The sequence below is a fragment of the Amblyomma americanum genome, chromosome 2 (assembly GCF_052857255.1).
Source record: "Amblyomma americanum isolate KBUSLIRL-KWMA chromosome 2, ASM5285725v1, whole genome shotgun sequence".
In the NCBI taxonomy this organism is placed as follows: Eukaryota; Metazoa; Arthropoda; class Arachnida; order Ixodida; family Ixodidae; genus Amblyomma; species Amblyomma americanum.
The window spans coordinates 148,783,645-148,801,207 of record NC_135498.1 but is presented as its reverse complement, the minus strand read 5'-3'; the positions used below and the strand labels follow the sequence as shown (position 1 = coordinate 148,801,207).

Genomic DNA, 17,563 nt, shown 5'->3' with positions numbered 1-17,563 from the left:
CACGGCCGCAACAATGTCATGCCCCCATAAAATCACAAAAGTAGAAAGTATAGGTTTTTCGAGAGCATTTCTGACCAATGTTTAGCTTGCGTACAGAAATTTTGAATAAATTAGTTTTTGATCGGTACATGAAAGCTTTCAACAGTAATTCCCTTTTAGAGTTCAGAAAATTTTTTAGATTCAGGAAACTTACGCCCGGAAGCCCTCGTGGCCTGTTCATGTAAAAACTACAAAAAGGTAATCCGCATTATTATCTGTGCCTTGAAGCACAATGCGGCCATGGCTCTGTATGTGTGCTCATTTCAGAAATAAAACAAATCCCCATTTTACCATCCCATCACACATCGAACTTTTCACCGCGATGCCACAATTGTGAAAAAAAACCTCCTCAGTATGCTATTTTCTGACGTCGCTGAGGACACAACATGTAGGCAAGGCATTCAATGTGATCTATTGAATACAACAGTTGACGGCTGCACGATTGTGCGATTTGCTCTTGCGGAGCAAAAATGTGGTCTCTAGAAGAATATTTCGAAGATTTATTTTATTACAAAAATCATACCCTTGAGGAGGTGACTGCAAAACTCTTCTGCATTAATGCATTCCACAAAAGACGTTGCACCCCGCTTGGTAGACCGGTGACTCGCTGTACGCTATGGATGTGTGCGATTGTGTCTTGATCCCGGCGCCATTATAACCTGTGAACGCCGCGTGAAACTTATCGTTCACAAAGTGCTCAAATGCTGGCGTCTAGAAGCTTGCAGGACAAACTGGATATAAATAATTAGGCGTGAGTCTCAGTAGTAGAAAACCCGGTTTCTTGCTTTTCATTTTCACCCATTAAATAAATACTGATAGAGTGCCACACCATCATATTCTCAAAACGTATTAGCCCTCAGTTACCACCGTTTAAAACATTATTCTTCATCAATGCTCGTTCTGCGCATAGAGAACATGATTAAATTTTATATTTTTCATTATCATAGTTTGAATGCACCATATCAGTAATCACATATAATGACAGTCTTCATATCTTAGCCATATTGGCACGCATGCACTCGTCCAGACTAATAAGCATTTATCTAATTCATAAATATCGTAATTTGTGCTCACAAGATATATCATCGACATTTAGCCTTATATTTAACGTAATCCGCTTGGGCAGCAAACCGCCACCACGCCAGTGGACGGAAGACACATGGGCTGTACGTCCTTCCAGCATTCACGGCAGTTTTAATGCGTAAGCATTACTTGGCTCACGCGAGGCATTAACACAATGTGTGAGCAGAATTTATGGACGTTTACCCGAGCTACTCCGTAGTAACTCGAATAACCCAGGGTAAGTTGGCAGGAGCGCCGCGCAAGCTTCAGCCAGTTAGAGGACACCCGGGTAAGTTTGGAGGAGTGTCGCCCAAGCTGCGCGAGAACGCGCTTGGGAAGAGCAACATGAAACATGTGAGTTGCACTATTCCTACGGGTGACTGTGACAGGAAAAGCCACCTGCCAGTGCAGTGGCGCATCGCTTAACCGCTGCGCCACTGCGCTCACAGCGGTATGAGGGCTTGCTCTTCTATAAATTTTACGTAGAGAATGGCCAATTCTTCACATGTGGTGTGCGATTTGGAGGCCAATTCAAACTAAGGTACACAAAAGCACAAATAAAAACGCACCAACGGAAACAGCAGTAGCGAACAATGCATTCGCATTCATATCACGTAAGCAGACCTAATTCCCCCGGGAGTTTTTGCCATTGAGCTACATTCTGTCCACAACATTTAAGAGGTATAATTACATGCATGCCCAAAGACGAGTTCGTGGCATCCTCTTTTAAAAACGTTGCCTTCTGCTCTCTTTTACACTGATTTAAACACGTATTGCTAATTTCCTCAAAATGCAGTTCGTTCTTTCGTGCCTCATGCTAAGGCGGTATTTATCACCATCATGAGCCCGACTACGCCCGCTGCAGGACAAAGGCTTCTCCCATGTCTCTCCAATCAACCCTCTCCTGTGCCAGCTGCTGCCACCTCATCGGTGCAAACTTCTTTTCTCCTCCGCTCACCTAACTTTCAGCCGGTCCCTGCTACGCTTGACTTCTCTTGGAATCCATTCCGTTACTCATAAGGACCATCTGTTATCTTGCCTTAGAACTGCATGCCCTGCCCAAGCCTATTTCTTCCTCTTAATTTCTACTGGGATGTCATTTAACAGGATTTGTTCCATCACCCACCCTGGCTTATTCCTATCCCTTAACTTTACATCTATCATTTGCCTTTCCATAGCTCGCTGTGTTGTCCTCAATCTAAGTTGAAGCATTTTCATTATCCTCCACGTATCAGCCACTCATTTGAGTTAATTATGAACCAGTTTTTCTCACCTTTTGTACAAAAGTAGTTTCTGAGCATTTTCGTGCGGAATTTGTGCAGGGTGATCCACTCAGAAGCTGAAATCGGTAGTGTTTGGCCACGCACTTCGGAGCGTCCGTGCGCTCGACAGGGCCGCGGATCGAAGTGGCATAAGCGCAGAAAGACGTGGAGTGGGGCTTCGCGTCGTCTGGTACTTTGTTTTGATACGCAGCCCTGATAGATGCACTGGTGCTCCAAAAGCGCGGCCACACGCTTTCGCGTTCACTACAATGCTGAATCCACCTTTAGATGCGTTTGGCGACGAATGTTCTAAGATTTCGCAAATTTTGTTGTTCATATTTAAATTTATTTTTCTTACCTGGAATTGTACAGTAGCCCGGGCTCCCTCAAAGTTGCCGAAATTTCCTGGAAAGTAAATTTCAAATTTTATCTGTGAACAATCAACTTTTAAACTTTATACTGGTAGTGCAGGGCTACGACTCTGCACCGGTGATCTGAATTTTTTTCTAACAAAACATCAAAAGTTCATGTTCAATGTATGTCAGAGGTGTGCAACGCATTGATGAGCTATGAATTGCTTTCTGACTTTTTTCTTCACGCTCTGCTATGACACTACTTTGGCCTATTTGTCTCTGTTCGCGGTGCGGAAACTTGCTTCCGGCGCTGACGAAGGGACTGCTGTTAGTAACCTTTTTAGACTATGTTTAAAGTGTTTAAGAACAATTTGACACCTAAAGACATGAAATCTTTCTTTCTATTCAAAGTGTACCCATTTAGACGCTCGCATTGTTTTTTTTTTTACTGCAAATGGCACCCCTTTTAATCTTTCCTCTAAAATTGCCATCACCACAAATTTTAACTGCATGTGAGAGTTCTAAAGGTTGTTAAAGAACCAACTTGAAACCTCTGGGGAGAGATCTTTTGTTTTTGCGAGAGGAGGTTGCTGAAGTGGACGTCAGACCTGTACGACGGGCAAATCGCCATTAAAACAAATACAGCCGTACACATTCAGTAGTACAGACCACTTCTTTGGAAGTTCTTGATCCCTCTGGAGCCTACACTCCATACACGTTCGCTTTCAATACATATCACCTCTCGACGCCTCCTCTCATAGTGTCGGTGAGGCCGTGGGGAGTATATTTTTATCAGCGTTGGTCCAAAAGATGTCGGGAATCCTCCATGATGACGAGAAGTAGATCTCAAATAAAGGAGGAGATGCTCATTAGCATTGCCCGAACGCCGCCATGCGTTTACTTTACAATATTAGTTAGTTCCCGTTACGTTAAGTTACGGTAGTGGTCAGGGCATGCGCCTTGTATACGTGAGGTAATGGGTTTGTTCCCCATTGCCTCCGTATAAGCAGCTGTTTCCGATCGGATTTCACAGGAGTGAAATTCTTCGAAAAAAGGTCTTTGGACGCTCGGTCCCTCCCCTTTCCTTTGTAGTCCTGTCTTGCACTTGGGGCAGATGCTTATGAATGATTATTTCCTTATTACTGTACATTATTATAATTAAATGTAATTGTCATTCAGGCGCTCTACATGCTGCCGAACATATAAAGCAAGAAAAAAATGTTACATTTTCTTTCAATGATTACCTATATCTCTGTCAAAGCTGAACAGGAAGCTGTTCTCTAAAGTTTGAAACTCATTGATGAACACTCAGTGCAGATGCAGGCACTTCTAGAACAAATCAGGTGCATTAAGAAGGAATAAGAATCAATGTACAATGTAATAACAATTCTACAGAAAGTAATTACCTAACCCTGTAGATATTGTAAAGCCAATACTTAGGCAGTGGATTGACTGCGGGCCGAAAGATCGTGTTGATTAATTCATGCTTGCGACTGCAAGCATCGGACATACCCTGATTACTGTAACTTGGAGTAGCCCAGCAGTAAGCAGTGCCGATGTGTCTTTCAGTTTCACATAAACTGATGTCACGACCACCGCATGAAAAAAAATCGACCTAATCAGTTAAGTAGGATTTGAAAATAATATATCTTGCTTCGCCGTGCATAGTTATTAAGCAATTATCCACTTTTCGACACGCACGCAATTGCATTTCTTAGACCGCTGCAACTCCAAGGACTTTACCTGTCTTTTGGAGAAAAGGCGAAACCAGTCACTTGCATTTTGAAATTACTTGAACTCTTCAAGACTTATCTAAGTTCTAAGGCTCTGCTTTTCACCTGTAAGACGTAGTCATAATAACTCAGTCCATTTCATCATTACCTTGAGTTTGCCTAATATGCCTATGAAACCCCGAAACCGACTTCCTATCCAGCAACTCCTTAGAGCGTGACGATGTCACACAGCAATTTCGCTAGATGTGCGCTGAAGCAGCGCTTTTCCCTGAGAGACGTGCGCTTTCCAGATCCGTCGAAACGAAAGCCGTGCGTCCAAGGAAATTTTTGTGGCTAAGCGCTAAACGAAATCAGTACATGTTACTACGAACCAAGGAACGGCTACAACCGCAGCTGTCCTCCTACAGGGTTCCAGCTCAGTGCATCGGCCACCAAAAATTATAAGGCAAGAGCGAGAGAGACAGAAACAGAAGGACGGAAAGGCGGGCAGGTTAACTAGAGATAATTTGTTAAGCTTCCACCTCCAGATGTCTTAGTCCATTGTACTTTTCTTATGGTTTCCTTTCATACTGAAACCTTAAAAATGTATATAACCCTCGCCACAGTTCAAGCGATATGCTTTCGATGGATACTGCTTAGGTTTATTTATACAACGGACTACTCTACGCCGAATTCTCCCGTTCTCATCACAAAGCGAAGACGTTGAATCTGCAAACCGTCTGGTCATTAAGAAACCACGAGAAAGTGTCTTAGCCGCTCATCAGCTCCCAGATTGAACGAAGCACTAGAAGCGAGAGTGAATACATCGCAGCGAGCGATGGAAATTCGGACCTCGTGTGGAAGGAATGCAACATATGGGCGCCATGCGGCTAAAACAGCGCTAACAATCATTGAGGCACTTCCGGCACGTTAGGAAGGTCAACTGGGTCGCGGGTTACTAGTCGACATCTGCAACCGCACAGCTGTGAACAATGGGAGTAAACATGTACTGACGCCTCAGGCAGTCATGCACCTTGTGCTTGCGACAGGATATCCAAAATTTATCTTCTTTTCCGTTCTTATCGGTTGGATCGTTATACGCACCGGCGCTGCGGTTCAGAGTGTGGTTTGTACTTTTTGCGAAGCAATAGATTCACCCCGCTTTATGGTGGTGGCACTTCGGGTGTTCGAGAAATGAAAGAGTATAACGTTCTATATAAACACACATTTGAAGGAACGGATATAACCCATCCTGTTTTTTATATTAGATTGAGGGAAGCGTTCGCGTGAGACAAAACCAGTATTATTGCTTCGCTTGAGAGCGCGAACAATGACAGCCCGTGCTGGCTTACAACCGGTTCAAGTATGGAATCCCATATTGGGCATAGAGAAGACCAGAACATTACAATCAATTGTGATTGATAAAAAAAAGAAAAGCCGCCACCGTCTGGAAGACGTTGAAGTAACGACGTTAGCTGTCTGGTTTACTATAACTGATATGAACGAGATTAAAGGGAGGTACGTTAATTGAAATACGAATCGGCGAATCGAATCTACGGTCGACGGAACGAGCGCATCTGAGAGGAGCTCCCGAGGGAGACGACTCATTACGGATGGATAGATGGAACATAAGAGCCTCTCCTTTGAAGCGTGGTGGATTGCCACCATACTCGGCTACGCGTGCACGCACGCCGACTAGCGGAGCGATCGACGCCTAGCGCCATCTATAAGAGAAATTACGACGCACGCCTACCGGTTGTCGAGTTACACCCCCTCAAGATACGTCCCAAACGGAATTTGCTTCGTTTGGGGGGTCAAGGTGTGCCTAGAATTCGGCTTGCGGCGCGATATCGTAACGCTTCAATTAGTATTTGAATCTGTACAACGTGTAGCTGTTATTTAATTGTGGTTTTATTTCTATACCAGAACCTTTATGGTATTATTTGCCTACCAAATTCGCTACACAACTGTCCCCGGATGGGTGCCGCTTGATGTCGGAGTGTATATATATATATATATATATATATATATATATATATATATATATATATATATATATATATATATATATATATATATATATATATATATATATATATATATATATATATATATATAGCGGAACGTATCCATACATATATGGCGGTCCCATTAATAAACTTGTCTATAAACCCTTAAAGGATATTTTTTTGGGCGGGTGAGGAGCGAAACAGATGGGAGGGTACGACCAATTGTTTTAGTGGCAGCTATCTTGGATTCGATAACCCGGAACTATGCCGCTATTTGGTCCACTGACATCATACTCACATAATTCGACCTCTATCCACCATATTGGACCGTGGCGTTATCACTGGCACGCGGCGGGTGGTTGTTTCTACAATGGTATTGTAGATGACGCTAGAAGTCTCAGTGTGAGATTTTCTGTTTTCTAGTTGCTGTCACAGATGACGATGTGAACTACGGGTGGTAGCAGATCCCACGAAATATCGAAACGTGATGAGTAAGAGCTAACGCTTTTAAAATCGAGGGCTAAATATTTTCACGGCTCTTGGACATTGAAAGTGCTCAAACACATTCGGAGGCAAAGATTCACTTTACTCTCCTGAGCACTCGTGAACGTCTGAAGCCAGCAGCTGAAACAGAGCTAAGAGGCGGTACGTCACCAAATGCGTCCGGGAAAAACAGGCGGGATTTGCGGGATCCATTAAAAAGGCTAGCTTTATATCGGCTTATGTAATCAGTGCTGCAGGGTGGTTCTTCGTGGATGATTTTGTGACGAGCGAATTAAAGCTCTTTTTTTTTTACTTCCTCGAAGTCCTTTCTCTACCATCCTCGTGCAGAGAATCCCTTAACCGGATATCTGCCCGGTAAGGAACGGAAAGAACAAGCCTGCGTAATGAATTCTTTGTATCGAAATATTTATTTCATTCGCTGAAAAGGAAGAATTCTTCCGAGAATTTTAGTATTCTCGGAAGCACTAATGAATTCGTGTAATCCAGACATTTTTTAGCATGCTCAACAGCACAGCACCGTGTTTACAAAACTCTTGAAATAGTTGCGTGCATTTTCGCGCTACTCCTGGACTCTTCTACTATAGGAATACATACGTGGTGTACTCGGTTTTGATTCTATCCATACACGCCAGTATTGTCTGCAAGCCTCTGGGCATTGATTCGCTTGCGCTTGTCGTTCGTTCCGTCGCTCAGAACGGCTACCAAGGCATCAACGTCATCTTCAAGCGAAATGTCGTCCACGGCCAAGCTTCCTGTTCGGCCGAGTGTCCAAAGCATTCTTATTGGCTTGGCCGCACTACATGTGGGAGATGCCATTCTATGAGGCGTTCTTCGCCGGCCGGCTCTACGAAATGATTTTTGCCTCTTCTGAACACTTCTATCAACGACACGGCAAACTTCTTGAAGTGTACAAGGCTTGAGAGAGGTGCCTCAGTTCGTTTGGCCAACGTTTCAGCAAGAGGAGTTCTCGAAGACAATTCCTCCCCTAAAGTTTTAATGTTTCATAAATTTCACCAGCATTTCTTACTATCATCGTCATGATTATCATCATCTTCATCATCAGCAGCAGCGTGACGTCGCCCAGTGCAGAATAAAGGCCTCTCATATACTTATTCAATGAACCCGGTCCTGTGAAACCGGTGGCGACCATGTATCCGCGCAAGCGTCTTGATCTCACCCGCTCATCTAACTTTCTGCCACCTCCTTCGCGACGGCGCTTCGCTTCTCTTGGAATCAACTCCATTACCATTAAGGTCAATATGACCTGCCTTTCGTTCTTGTCTGTCCAAACTCATTGCTTCTTAATTTCGACTAGGAAATCGTCAACCTCTGTTTGTTCCCTGATTTACTCGGCCCTCTTCCTATCACTAATCGTTACACCCATAGTTTTACGGTCCATACACCCTTAGTCAAGCCCCCACCGCCGGCCAAGGGATGCATTGAGTATCAGGAATTTTTGGAAAAACTTACACCTGTATAACTGGCACTATGATCTACGTATATTCTTAAAATATGTGGAACAGCAGAATAATGATTTTAGCGGTAACGCTGCCTCACATATTACCACTGAAACTGGGTTCTAAATATTACAAGGGGAGCGCCGTTTCGGTTAACTTTCTTGCTTATGGTGTTTTTAATCACAGTGGCTCTCGCAGTTCCTGATACCTTATTCTAGGTGCCTTCTCAACAGTGCATAGACTTGAAGACGATTGAGTAGCACTGAGCAACGCATTGATGAGCTATGAATTTCTTTCTGACTTTTTGCTTCACGCTCTGCTATGACAATACTTTGGCCTATTTGTCTCTGTTCGCGGTGTGGAAACTCGCTTCCGGCCCTGACGAAGGATATGCTGTTAGAACCCTTTCTAGACTATGCTTAAAAATTTTAAGAACAGTTTGACACCTAAATACATGGTCTTTCCATCTTTTCAAAGTGTACCTATTAAGACGCCCGGAGTGATTGTTTATTGCTAATGACACCCTTTTTAAACTTTTCCCAAAAATTTCCATCAGCACTAATTTTAACTGCATGTGAGAGCTCGAAAGATTGTTAAAGCCCCAACTTGAGAACTCTGGGAAGAGATCTGTTTTTTTCGAGAGCAGATCGCTGAAGTGGACGTCATTCCCGTGCGACGGTCAAATCACCATTAAAACAAATACAGCCGTCCGCATTTAGTAGTAGAGACCATTTCTTTGGAAGTTCTGGATCCCTCTGGTGCCTACACTGTATACACCTATGCTTTCAATACAGATAACTTCTCGTCACCTCCTGTCATAGTGTCGGTGAGGCCGTGTGGAGTATATTTTTTATCAGCTTTGGTCCAAAATTTGAGAGGAATCCTCTAAGATGACGAGAAATAGATCTGAAATAATGGAGCAATTGCTCATTAGCATCCGCCTAAACGCCGCCACGCGGTTACTTTACATGATTAGTTAGTTCCGGGACGTTAAGTTCCGGCAGTGGTCAGGGCATGCGCCTTGTATTCGTGAGGTGATGGGTTCGATCCCCAATGCCTCCGTGTAAGCAGCTGTTTCCGAATGGCTTTCACGAGGATGAAATGCTTCTAAAAAGGGCGTTTGGACGCTCGGTCCCACCCCTTTTCTTTGTAGTCCTGTCTTGCACTTGGAGCACGTGCTTATGAATGATACTCACTTATAATTGTGCATTATTATAATTAAATGCCATTGTCATTCAGGTGCTCTACAAGCTGCCGAGTGTATAAATCGAGAAATAAATGTTACATTTTTTTTTTAGTGATTACCTATGTCTATTTCGAAGGAGAACTGGAAGCTGTTCTCTAGAATAGGAAACTCAGTGCTGAACCCTCAGTGCAAGCGCCGACACTTCAAGAGCAAATCAGGTGCATTAAGAAGGAGATAAGAACCAATGTACAATGTAATAACAATTCTACAGAAAGTAATTACCTAACCCTGTAGATATTGTAAAGCCAATACTTAGGCAGTGGATTGACTGCGGGCCGAAAGATCGTGTTGATTAATTCATGCTTGCGACTGCAAGCATCGGACATACCCTGATTACTGTAACTTGGAATAGCCCAGCAGTAAGCAGTGCCGATGTGTCTTTCAGTTTCACATAAACTGATGTCACGACCACCGCGTGAAAAAAAAATCGACCTAATCAGTTAAGTAGGATTTGAAAATAATATATCTTGCTTCGCCGTGCATAGTTATTAAGCAATTATCCACTTTTCGACACGCACGCAATGACATTTCTTAGACCGCTGCAACTCAAATAACTTTACCTGTCTTTTGGAGAAAAGGCGAAACCAGTCACTTGCATTTTGGAATTACTTGAACTCTTCAAGACTTATCTGTAAGTTCTAAGGCTCTGGTTTTCATCTATAAGACGTAGTCATAATAACTCAGTCCATTTCATCATTACCTTGAGTTTGCCTAATATGCCTATGAAACCCCGAAACCGACTTCCTATCCAGCAACTCCTTAGAGCGTGACGATGTCACACAGCAATTTCGCTAGATGTGCGCTGAAGCAGCGCTTTTTCCTGAAAGACGTGCGCTTTCCAGATCCGTCGAAACGAAAGCCGTGCGTCCAAGGAAATTTTTGTGGCTAAGCGCTAAACGAAATCAGTACATGTTACTACGAACCAAGGAACGCCCACAAACGTAGCGGTCCTCCTACAGGGTTCCAACTCAGTGCATCGGCCACCAAGAATTATAAGGCAAGAGCGAGAGAGACAGAAACAGAAGGACGGAAAGGCGGGCAGGTTAACTAGAGATAATTTGTTAAGCTTCCACCTCCAGATGTCTTAGTCGATTGTACTTTTCTGATGTTTTCATTTCATTCTGAAACCTGAAAAATGTAGATAACCTGTGCCACAGTTCAAATGGGATGTTTTCGGTGACTACTGCTTAGTTTTATTCAGGCAACGGACTATTCTACGCCGAATTCTCCCGTTCTCATCACAAAGCGAGGACATTGTACCTCCAAAGCGTCGAATCATTTAAAAAACACAAGAAAGTGTCTTCGCCGCTCATCAGCTCCCAGATTGAGCGAAGCGCTAGAAGTATGAGTGAAGACGGCGCAGCTAGCGATGGGAATTCAGACCTCGTGGAAAAGGAATGCAACAAATGCGCGTCATGCGGCTAAAACAGCGGTAACGAACGTTGAGGCCCTTTTCAGCTGGTGAGTAAGGTCATATGAGTCGCGGAGTACTAGTCGACATCTGCTAACCGCGTACCTGTGAACAATGGGAGTAAAAACTCACGAATGCTTCCGGCAGTCATGCACCTCGTGTTTGCGACAGGATATCCAAAATTAGTCTTCTTTTCCGTTCTTACCGGTTGGAGCGTCATAGGCACCGGTGCTGCGGTTCAGAGTTCGGTGTTTGCAAAGCAATAGACTTGCCCCGCTTTATGGCCGTTGCACTTTGGGTGTTCTAAAAACGAAAGAGTATAAGATTCTATGTAAACACAAGTTCGAAGAAACGGATGTAACGCATCCTGTTTTTGATATTAGATTAAGGGAAGCGTTCGCGTGAGATAAACAACTATTATTGTTTCGCTTGAGAGCACGAACAATGACAGCCCGTTCTGGCGTACAACTGGTTCAAGAATGGAATCCCATATTGGGCATAGAGAAGATCAGAACACTACAATCAATTGGGATTGATAAAAAAAAGAAAAGCCGCCGCCGTCTGGAAGACGTAGCAGTAACGACGTTAGCTGTTTCGTTTACTATAACTGATATGAATGAGATTAAATGGAGGTGCACTGATGGAAATAACAATCGGCGAATCGAATCTACGATCGGCGAAACGAGCGCGACCCGCCGCGGTGGCTCAGTGGTTAGGGTGCTCTACTACTGATCCGGAGTTCCCGGGTTCGAACCCGACCGCGGCGGTTGCGTTTTTATGGAGGAAAAACGCTAAGGCACCCGTGTGCTGTGCGATGTCAGTGCACGTTAAAGATCCCCAGGTGGTCGAAATTATTCCGGAGCCCTCCACTACGGCACCTCTTCCTTCCTTTCTTCTTTCACTCCCTCCTTTATCCCTTCCCTTACGGCGCGGTTCAGGTGTCCAACGATATATGAGACAGATACTGCGCCATTTCCTTTCCCCCAAAACCAATTATTATTATTATTAAACGAGCGCATCTGAGAGGACTTTTTGAGTGAGACTGCTTATTACAGATGGATGGATGGAGCATAAGAGATCTCCCCTTTGAAGCGTGGTGGATTTCCCAATGCTCGGCTACGCGTGCACGCACGCCAACTAGCGGAGCGATCGACGCCTAGTGCCATCTATCAGAGAAATTACGATGCATGTCTACTCGTTGTGGAGTAACACCCCCTCAAGATACGCCCAAACGAAATTTGCTCTATTTCGAGGGTAAAGGTGGACATAGAATTCGGCTTTTGGTGCGATATAGTAACGCTTCAATTAGTAATTGCATCTGTACATATTTGGCGATTATTTAATTCTGGTTTTATTTCTATACCACAACCCGTATGGTTGTATTTCCCTACCAAGTTGTCGGTATATATGTATGTATATGTATGGTATATATATGTCAAACGGGCCCCTCATTTCATTTAACTTGTCTGCTAATATATATATATATATATATATATATATATGGAAATTTGATATTGAATATTATATATATATATATAGCAGAACAAGTGCATACATATATAGCGGTCCCAGCCGCTGCGGTGGCTTTGTGGTTGTGGCGCTCGGCAGCCGGCCCGAAAGACGCGGGTTCGATCCCAGCCGCGGCAGTCGAGTTTCATTGCAGGCGAAATTATAGAGACCCGTGTACTGTGCGATGTCCGTGCACGTTGAAGAACCCCTGATGGGCGAAATTTCAAGAGCCTTTCACTTCGGCGTCTCTCCTAGCCTGAGTTGCTTTGGGACGTTAAACCCTTATAAACCAAACCAAACCATTATATAGCGGTCCCATAACGGGAAACTTTTCCTACCCCGTGCAAGGTGCTCTGCTTTGGCACTTTAACGTCAGATCTGTTCGGCGACGTCGATAGGGTTTCGGCTGTGAACGTACTCGGTGTTTGTTTCTTGTCCTCGGAAGATGTGGCCCGCGTTTGTCGCTATGGAAGCTTTCAACAGTAATCCTCTTGCAGAGTTCAGAAAATGCTTGAGTTTCAGCACACGTTTGCCCCACATATGGTATGCTCTTCGCTGTTTTATGTTACTGGAGTGGCCCGCCCGCCGCGTGCTTTCGCACGTAGTCTGGTCACTCTTTGTGAGTCTTTCTTTTGGGCTGGGAGAACGGAGTTAGTTTCCCGTGCCCAACTTCGTCTTCCAAGTCGCATGGTCGGGTTCAGCTTACCGGACTTGCGTGTTATGTGTAGTATTTTCACTCTTAGCGGAGTCCACGACCTCGTTGGTGCCTCCGACTATCCGGGGAGGGGCCTCCTTGCTTACCTCCTTGGCACGTCGCGGCACCTAATTTTTAAACGCTCCTCTGGCCCCACAGCGGAGCGCCAGCCGAAGTTTTTCCGGTATGTCTGTCCAACGTTCAGGTCCCTTACCGCTACCTTGCCCGGGGTGAACCTGTTTGACACGCCAGCCTCCCGCGTCTGCGAGCTCTTAGCAATGGAGGAGGCTACAGATCAACAACTCGAGCTGAGCAGGCGGGTGCGTTGGCGGGACTTGACGCTGTCCGCCTTTCCACTCGACATCCGCGACTTCGGCTGGCATCGTGGCTTTCAGGTTTTGCCCACTGGAAACCGCATAGAGGCGTAGGGGGTCACACCCTGTGCCCATTGTCCGCAATGCGCACTAGTCGAAACCTAAGTGCATGCCATGTTCGATTGTGTTGTCTTTGGGACTTTCTGGAGACTTTGGTCACATTTGTTTTTCACCAGATTAAATGCTCTCACTAGTCCGCACAATATATTCACGCGGCTGTTGCTCTGCATCGGAGCTTTTGTTTTGTGGCGACAAAGAGGTGTCGCGCCGCTACACCGACGGCGACAGATGGCAATGTTCCCACTCCTTCAGCGCAAGAGGGCGCGCATGTTAGAGCTGGCCAGCGTCGACGTTGTCTCCTTGGAAGAAGAGGAGTTTTTGCGGAGATGAAGCACCCACTTCATCACGGTCAGCAACGGCCGTGTGTCCGTGCGGCTGCTACAGTACTAGTGGTGTGGTTGTGCGCGGAGCGCGTGTATGTGGCATGCGTGCTTCCCCTGCGTTTCGTGCTGACTTTGGAACACTAGTGACTCTGGCGGACTCCCGCGTGCTGTGTCTTTCATAGGTTGTACTAGACGACGGAAGTCGCATTATTGTACTTATTTGTTCTCTTGAGGGACGACAGTCACTGGTTTGTTTTTCGCCTAATAAAATTCTCTTTAAACCGCTTATAGTATATTTGTTGGGAGGATGAGGGGCGAAAAGATGGGAGGCCACAGCCAATTTTTCAATGGCCGCCATCTTAGATTCGAGAAACTGGAACGATGCCGACATTTGGTCCCATGACGTCTTACCTACATAGTTACATCTCTATCCACCATATTGGACCATGGCGTCATCATTGGCATGATGCAGGTGGTTGTTTCTACAATGCTATTGTAGATGGCACTACAAGTCTCAATGTGAGATGTGCTGTTTTCTAGTTGCTGCCACAGGTGAAGTTGTGATCTACGGGTGGTAGGAGACTCCACAAAATTTTGAAACGGTGAATAAGAGCTAACGCTCTTAATATACAGGTGTCAATATTTTCACGGATCTTGGATATTGAAGGTGCTGAAACACATTCGGAGGCAAATATTCACTTTACTCTCCTGAGCACTCGTGAACGTCTGAAGCCAGCAGCTGAAACAGCTGTGAGGCGTTAGGTCACCAAACGCGTCCATGAAAACAGGCGGGATTTGCTAGATACATGCAAAGGCTAGCTTTATATAGGCTTAAGGAATCAGCGCTGCAGAGTGGTTCTTCGTGGATGAGTTTTTGACGAGCTAAACAAAGCTCCTTTATTTTCTTCCTCGAAGTCTTTCCTCTACCATCCTCGTGCACAGAATCCCTTAACCGGATATCTGACTGGTGAGGAAATGAAAGAACATGGTTGACTCATGAATTCTTTCTGTCAAAATAATTACGTCATTCACTGAAAAGGAAGAATTCGTTCTAGAATTTGAGTATTCTCGGAAGCACTAATGAATTCGTGTAATCCAATCATTTTTTAGCATGCTGAACGGCGCAGCACATTGTTTACAGAACGCTTGAAAAAGTTTCGTGCATATTCGCGCTACGCCTGGGCTCTTCTACTGTAGGAATACATACGTGGTGTACTCGGTTGTGATGCTATGCGTACACGCCAGTATTGTCAGCAAGCCTTTGCTCATTCATTCGTGTGCGCTTGTCGTTCGTTCCGTCGCTCAGAACGGCTACCAAAGGATCAACGTCAGCTTCAAGCGAAATGTGGTGCACGGTCAAGCATCCTGCACGGCCGAGTGTCCAAAGCATTCTGATCGGCTTGGCCGCACTAAATGTTGGAGATGCCATTCTATGAGACGTTATTCACTGCCTGAGGCTTGCGAAGGAGGGCCTGCGGCCGCTTCGCCACAGCAGAACCTCTGATTCGCTACCACTTCGCCCTGGCGTTCGTGGTGCGGTATACAGTTTGGCCCACGAAATGCTTTTCGCCTCTTCTGAACACTTCTATCAACGACGCGGCAAACTTCTTGAAGTGTGCAAGGCTTGAGAGGAGCGCCTCAGTTCGCTTGGCCAAAGTTTCAGCAAGAGGACTTGTCGAAGGCAAGTGCTCTTGCGGAAACGTTGGCTAATCAAAGTGACGCTTCCTCCCTCAAGCCTTGTTCACTGTGTTTTGTGGCATATTTAATGTCTTTAGATATCGTCTATTCGGATAACCAGTGCACCTTCTGTCTATTGCTATCATAATGTTTCTCCCTTTCGCCTTTAATATGTTCCCTCCAAAAGGCAAGGACACGGAAAGTGACGGACACACAATGCACTTACTTCCAACTGGTCTTATTTTATGCGAGGAGCGGAAATATGTAGTCTTGGCTTTTCGCTGGAGCATACTTGCAAAGATATTACCACAGAGGGGTGAGCGTTGAATTCTTATCGAATAGTCCCGGAGGCCGACTGAAGAAAAAGCGTCTCTTTTTCCGATAGCACAATTGAAGGCGCACTACGAAATCATCCCAAGCTAGCGCTGTTTCCAAAGCTTCAATTTCTCGGATGATTTTCCATTAGCTCTGAAAAAGAATTTCACATTTGTGAAAAACAGAACAGCTGCCGCTCTTACTGTTGCTGTTATAAGCATTGTCGCTTACTTTTGCACTTCAAGCTATGAATGCTCACGTGCCCTCCTTTTCTGTTCACATTGTAGTCACGTTCATCTGACCTTTCCTTTAATGATCTTCTTGTCTAAATCACCACAGATCAGAGGCACTTTATAGACGCGCTCTTCAGAGCATCTTACAAACGTCTTTTCTTTCTAAGAAACGTATTCCCGTTTCTTATTGTGTCCTTGTGTTCTGGAGTGCTTTCACGATTTGAACATGGTTGACTAACTACACCAAATGCAGCCGCCTTTATTAGCAGAGGTAGCATTTAGCTCTGCCGATATTATGTGTTTAATCTCTCGGTGCGGGATCGATGAATTCGTGCAGGCTACTTCCGGGACGAGTGGGGCTCGTACGACGCCGTTTTCCGCCTCTGTGGTCTGCTCCAAGCGTGCTGCTTCCTGATCTGGCTCGGCTTCACAGTGGCTGGGAGACACTGCAAGAGGCGAAAGTGGTCACCAAGTGACGAACTTGGCCGTGAGGACATGGAGGCCTGCAAGTTCGCCTACCTGCCCGGAGCAGCATTCGCCGCAGGGGACGTCGGCCGACCCCGTGATTCGAGGCACGGCGGGAAGGATATCCGGAGGCCCAGCACTCTTCCCGGAGTTGATGACCAGAGGTCCGGCGCAGTAGGGCTTTCCTACGGCGAGACTGACCGCGTTCGTCGCTAATTAGTGCTCGACAGCAAACATAGATTACCATGCAATTTTGTTTCCAGTCATTTGAGTTTTGCATCTATCCTACCGAAGTGTTCGTCACGCACAAGGATCCAGGGAAATGGGTGCTTATCCTGTCCGATATCCTGTGCAACATAGCAAGGCATGCGTATGTAACTTGCATTCTGGCATGCTTTGCATTTGGCCTACTTAAAGAATAACCGATATGTGACGTGCGCCCCAGGCAGATTACAAGGACTCTGCTGACGACTCCTACCACATCTCGACCGCAGGAACAAAGTGGCTGGCCAATAGGAGGACCGCCAGTGTCGTCGAATGTAAAGCGTCGGTTAAAATGGGATGGCCAGCATTTGCGCGGTCTCGGTTTACACGCTCCACCCGCTATATCACTTCTTCACTTTAACGTAATAAAGTTCATTGCCAGAAGTACTGAACAACTTCGCTTTGATACTCCGCAGGGTTTAGCAATTTTAACATACGAGTATACCACTCAACCGCAGGAGGGTTTGGTTTATGGGGGTTTAACGTCCACAAGCGACTCAGTGTATAAGCGACGCGGTAGTGAAGAGCTCCGGACATTCGACCACACGGGGTTCTTTAAGCTGCATTGACATCGCACAATACATGACCTCTAGA

General features: G+C 45.3%; 1 protein-coding gene across 1 annotated transcript in view; it reads left to right on the top strand.

The window, feature by feature from the left end:
• LOC144119162 (monocarboxylate transporter 14-like) overlaps positions 1–17,356 on the top strand; it is a 70,881-nt gene extending 53,525 nt beyond the window's left edge. The window contains exon 5 of the mRNA XM_077651860.1: positions 16,578–17,356. Within this exon, the coding sequence (XP_077507986.1) occupies positions 16,578–16,921 (344 nt within the window). The 3' untranslated portion in view covers positions 16,922–17,356. The remainder of the gene's footprint in view (positions 1–16,577) is intronic.
• The last annotated feature ends 207 nt before the right edge of the window (positions 17,357–17,563 follow it).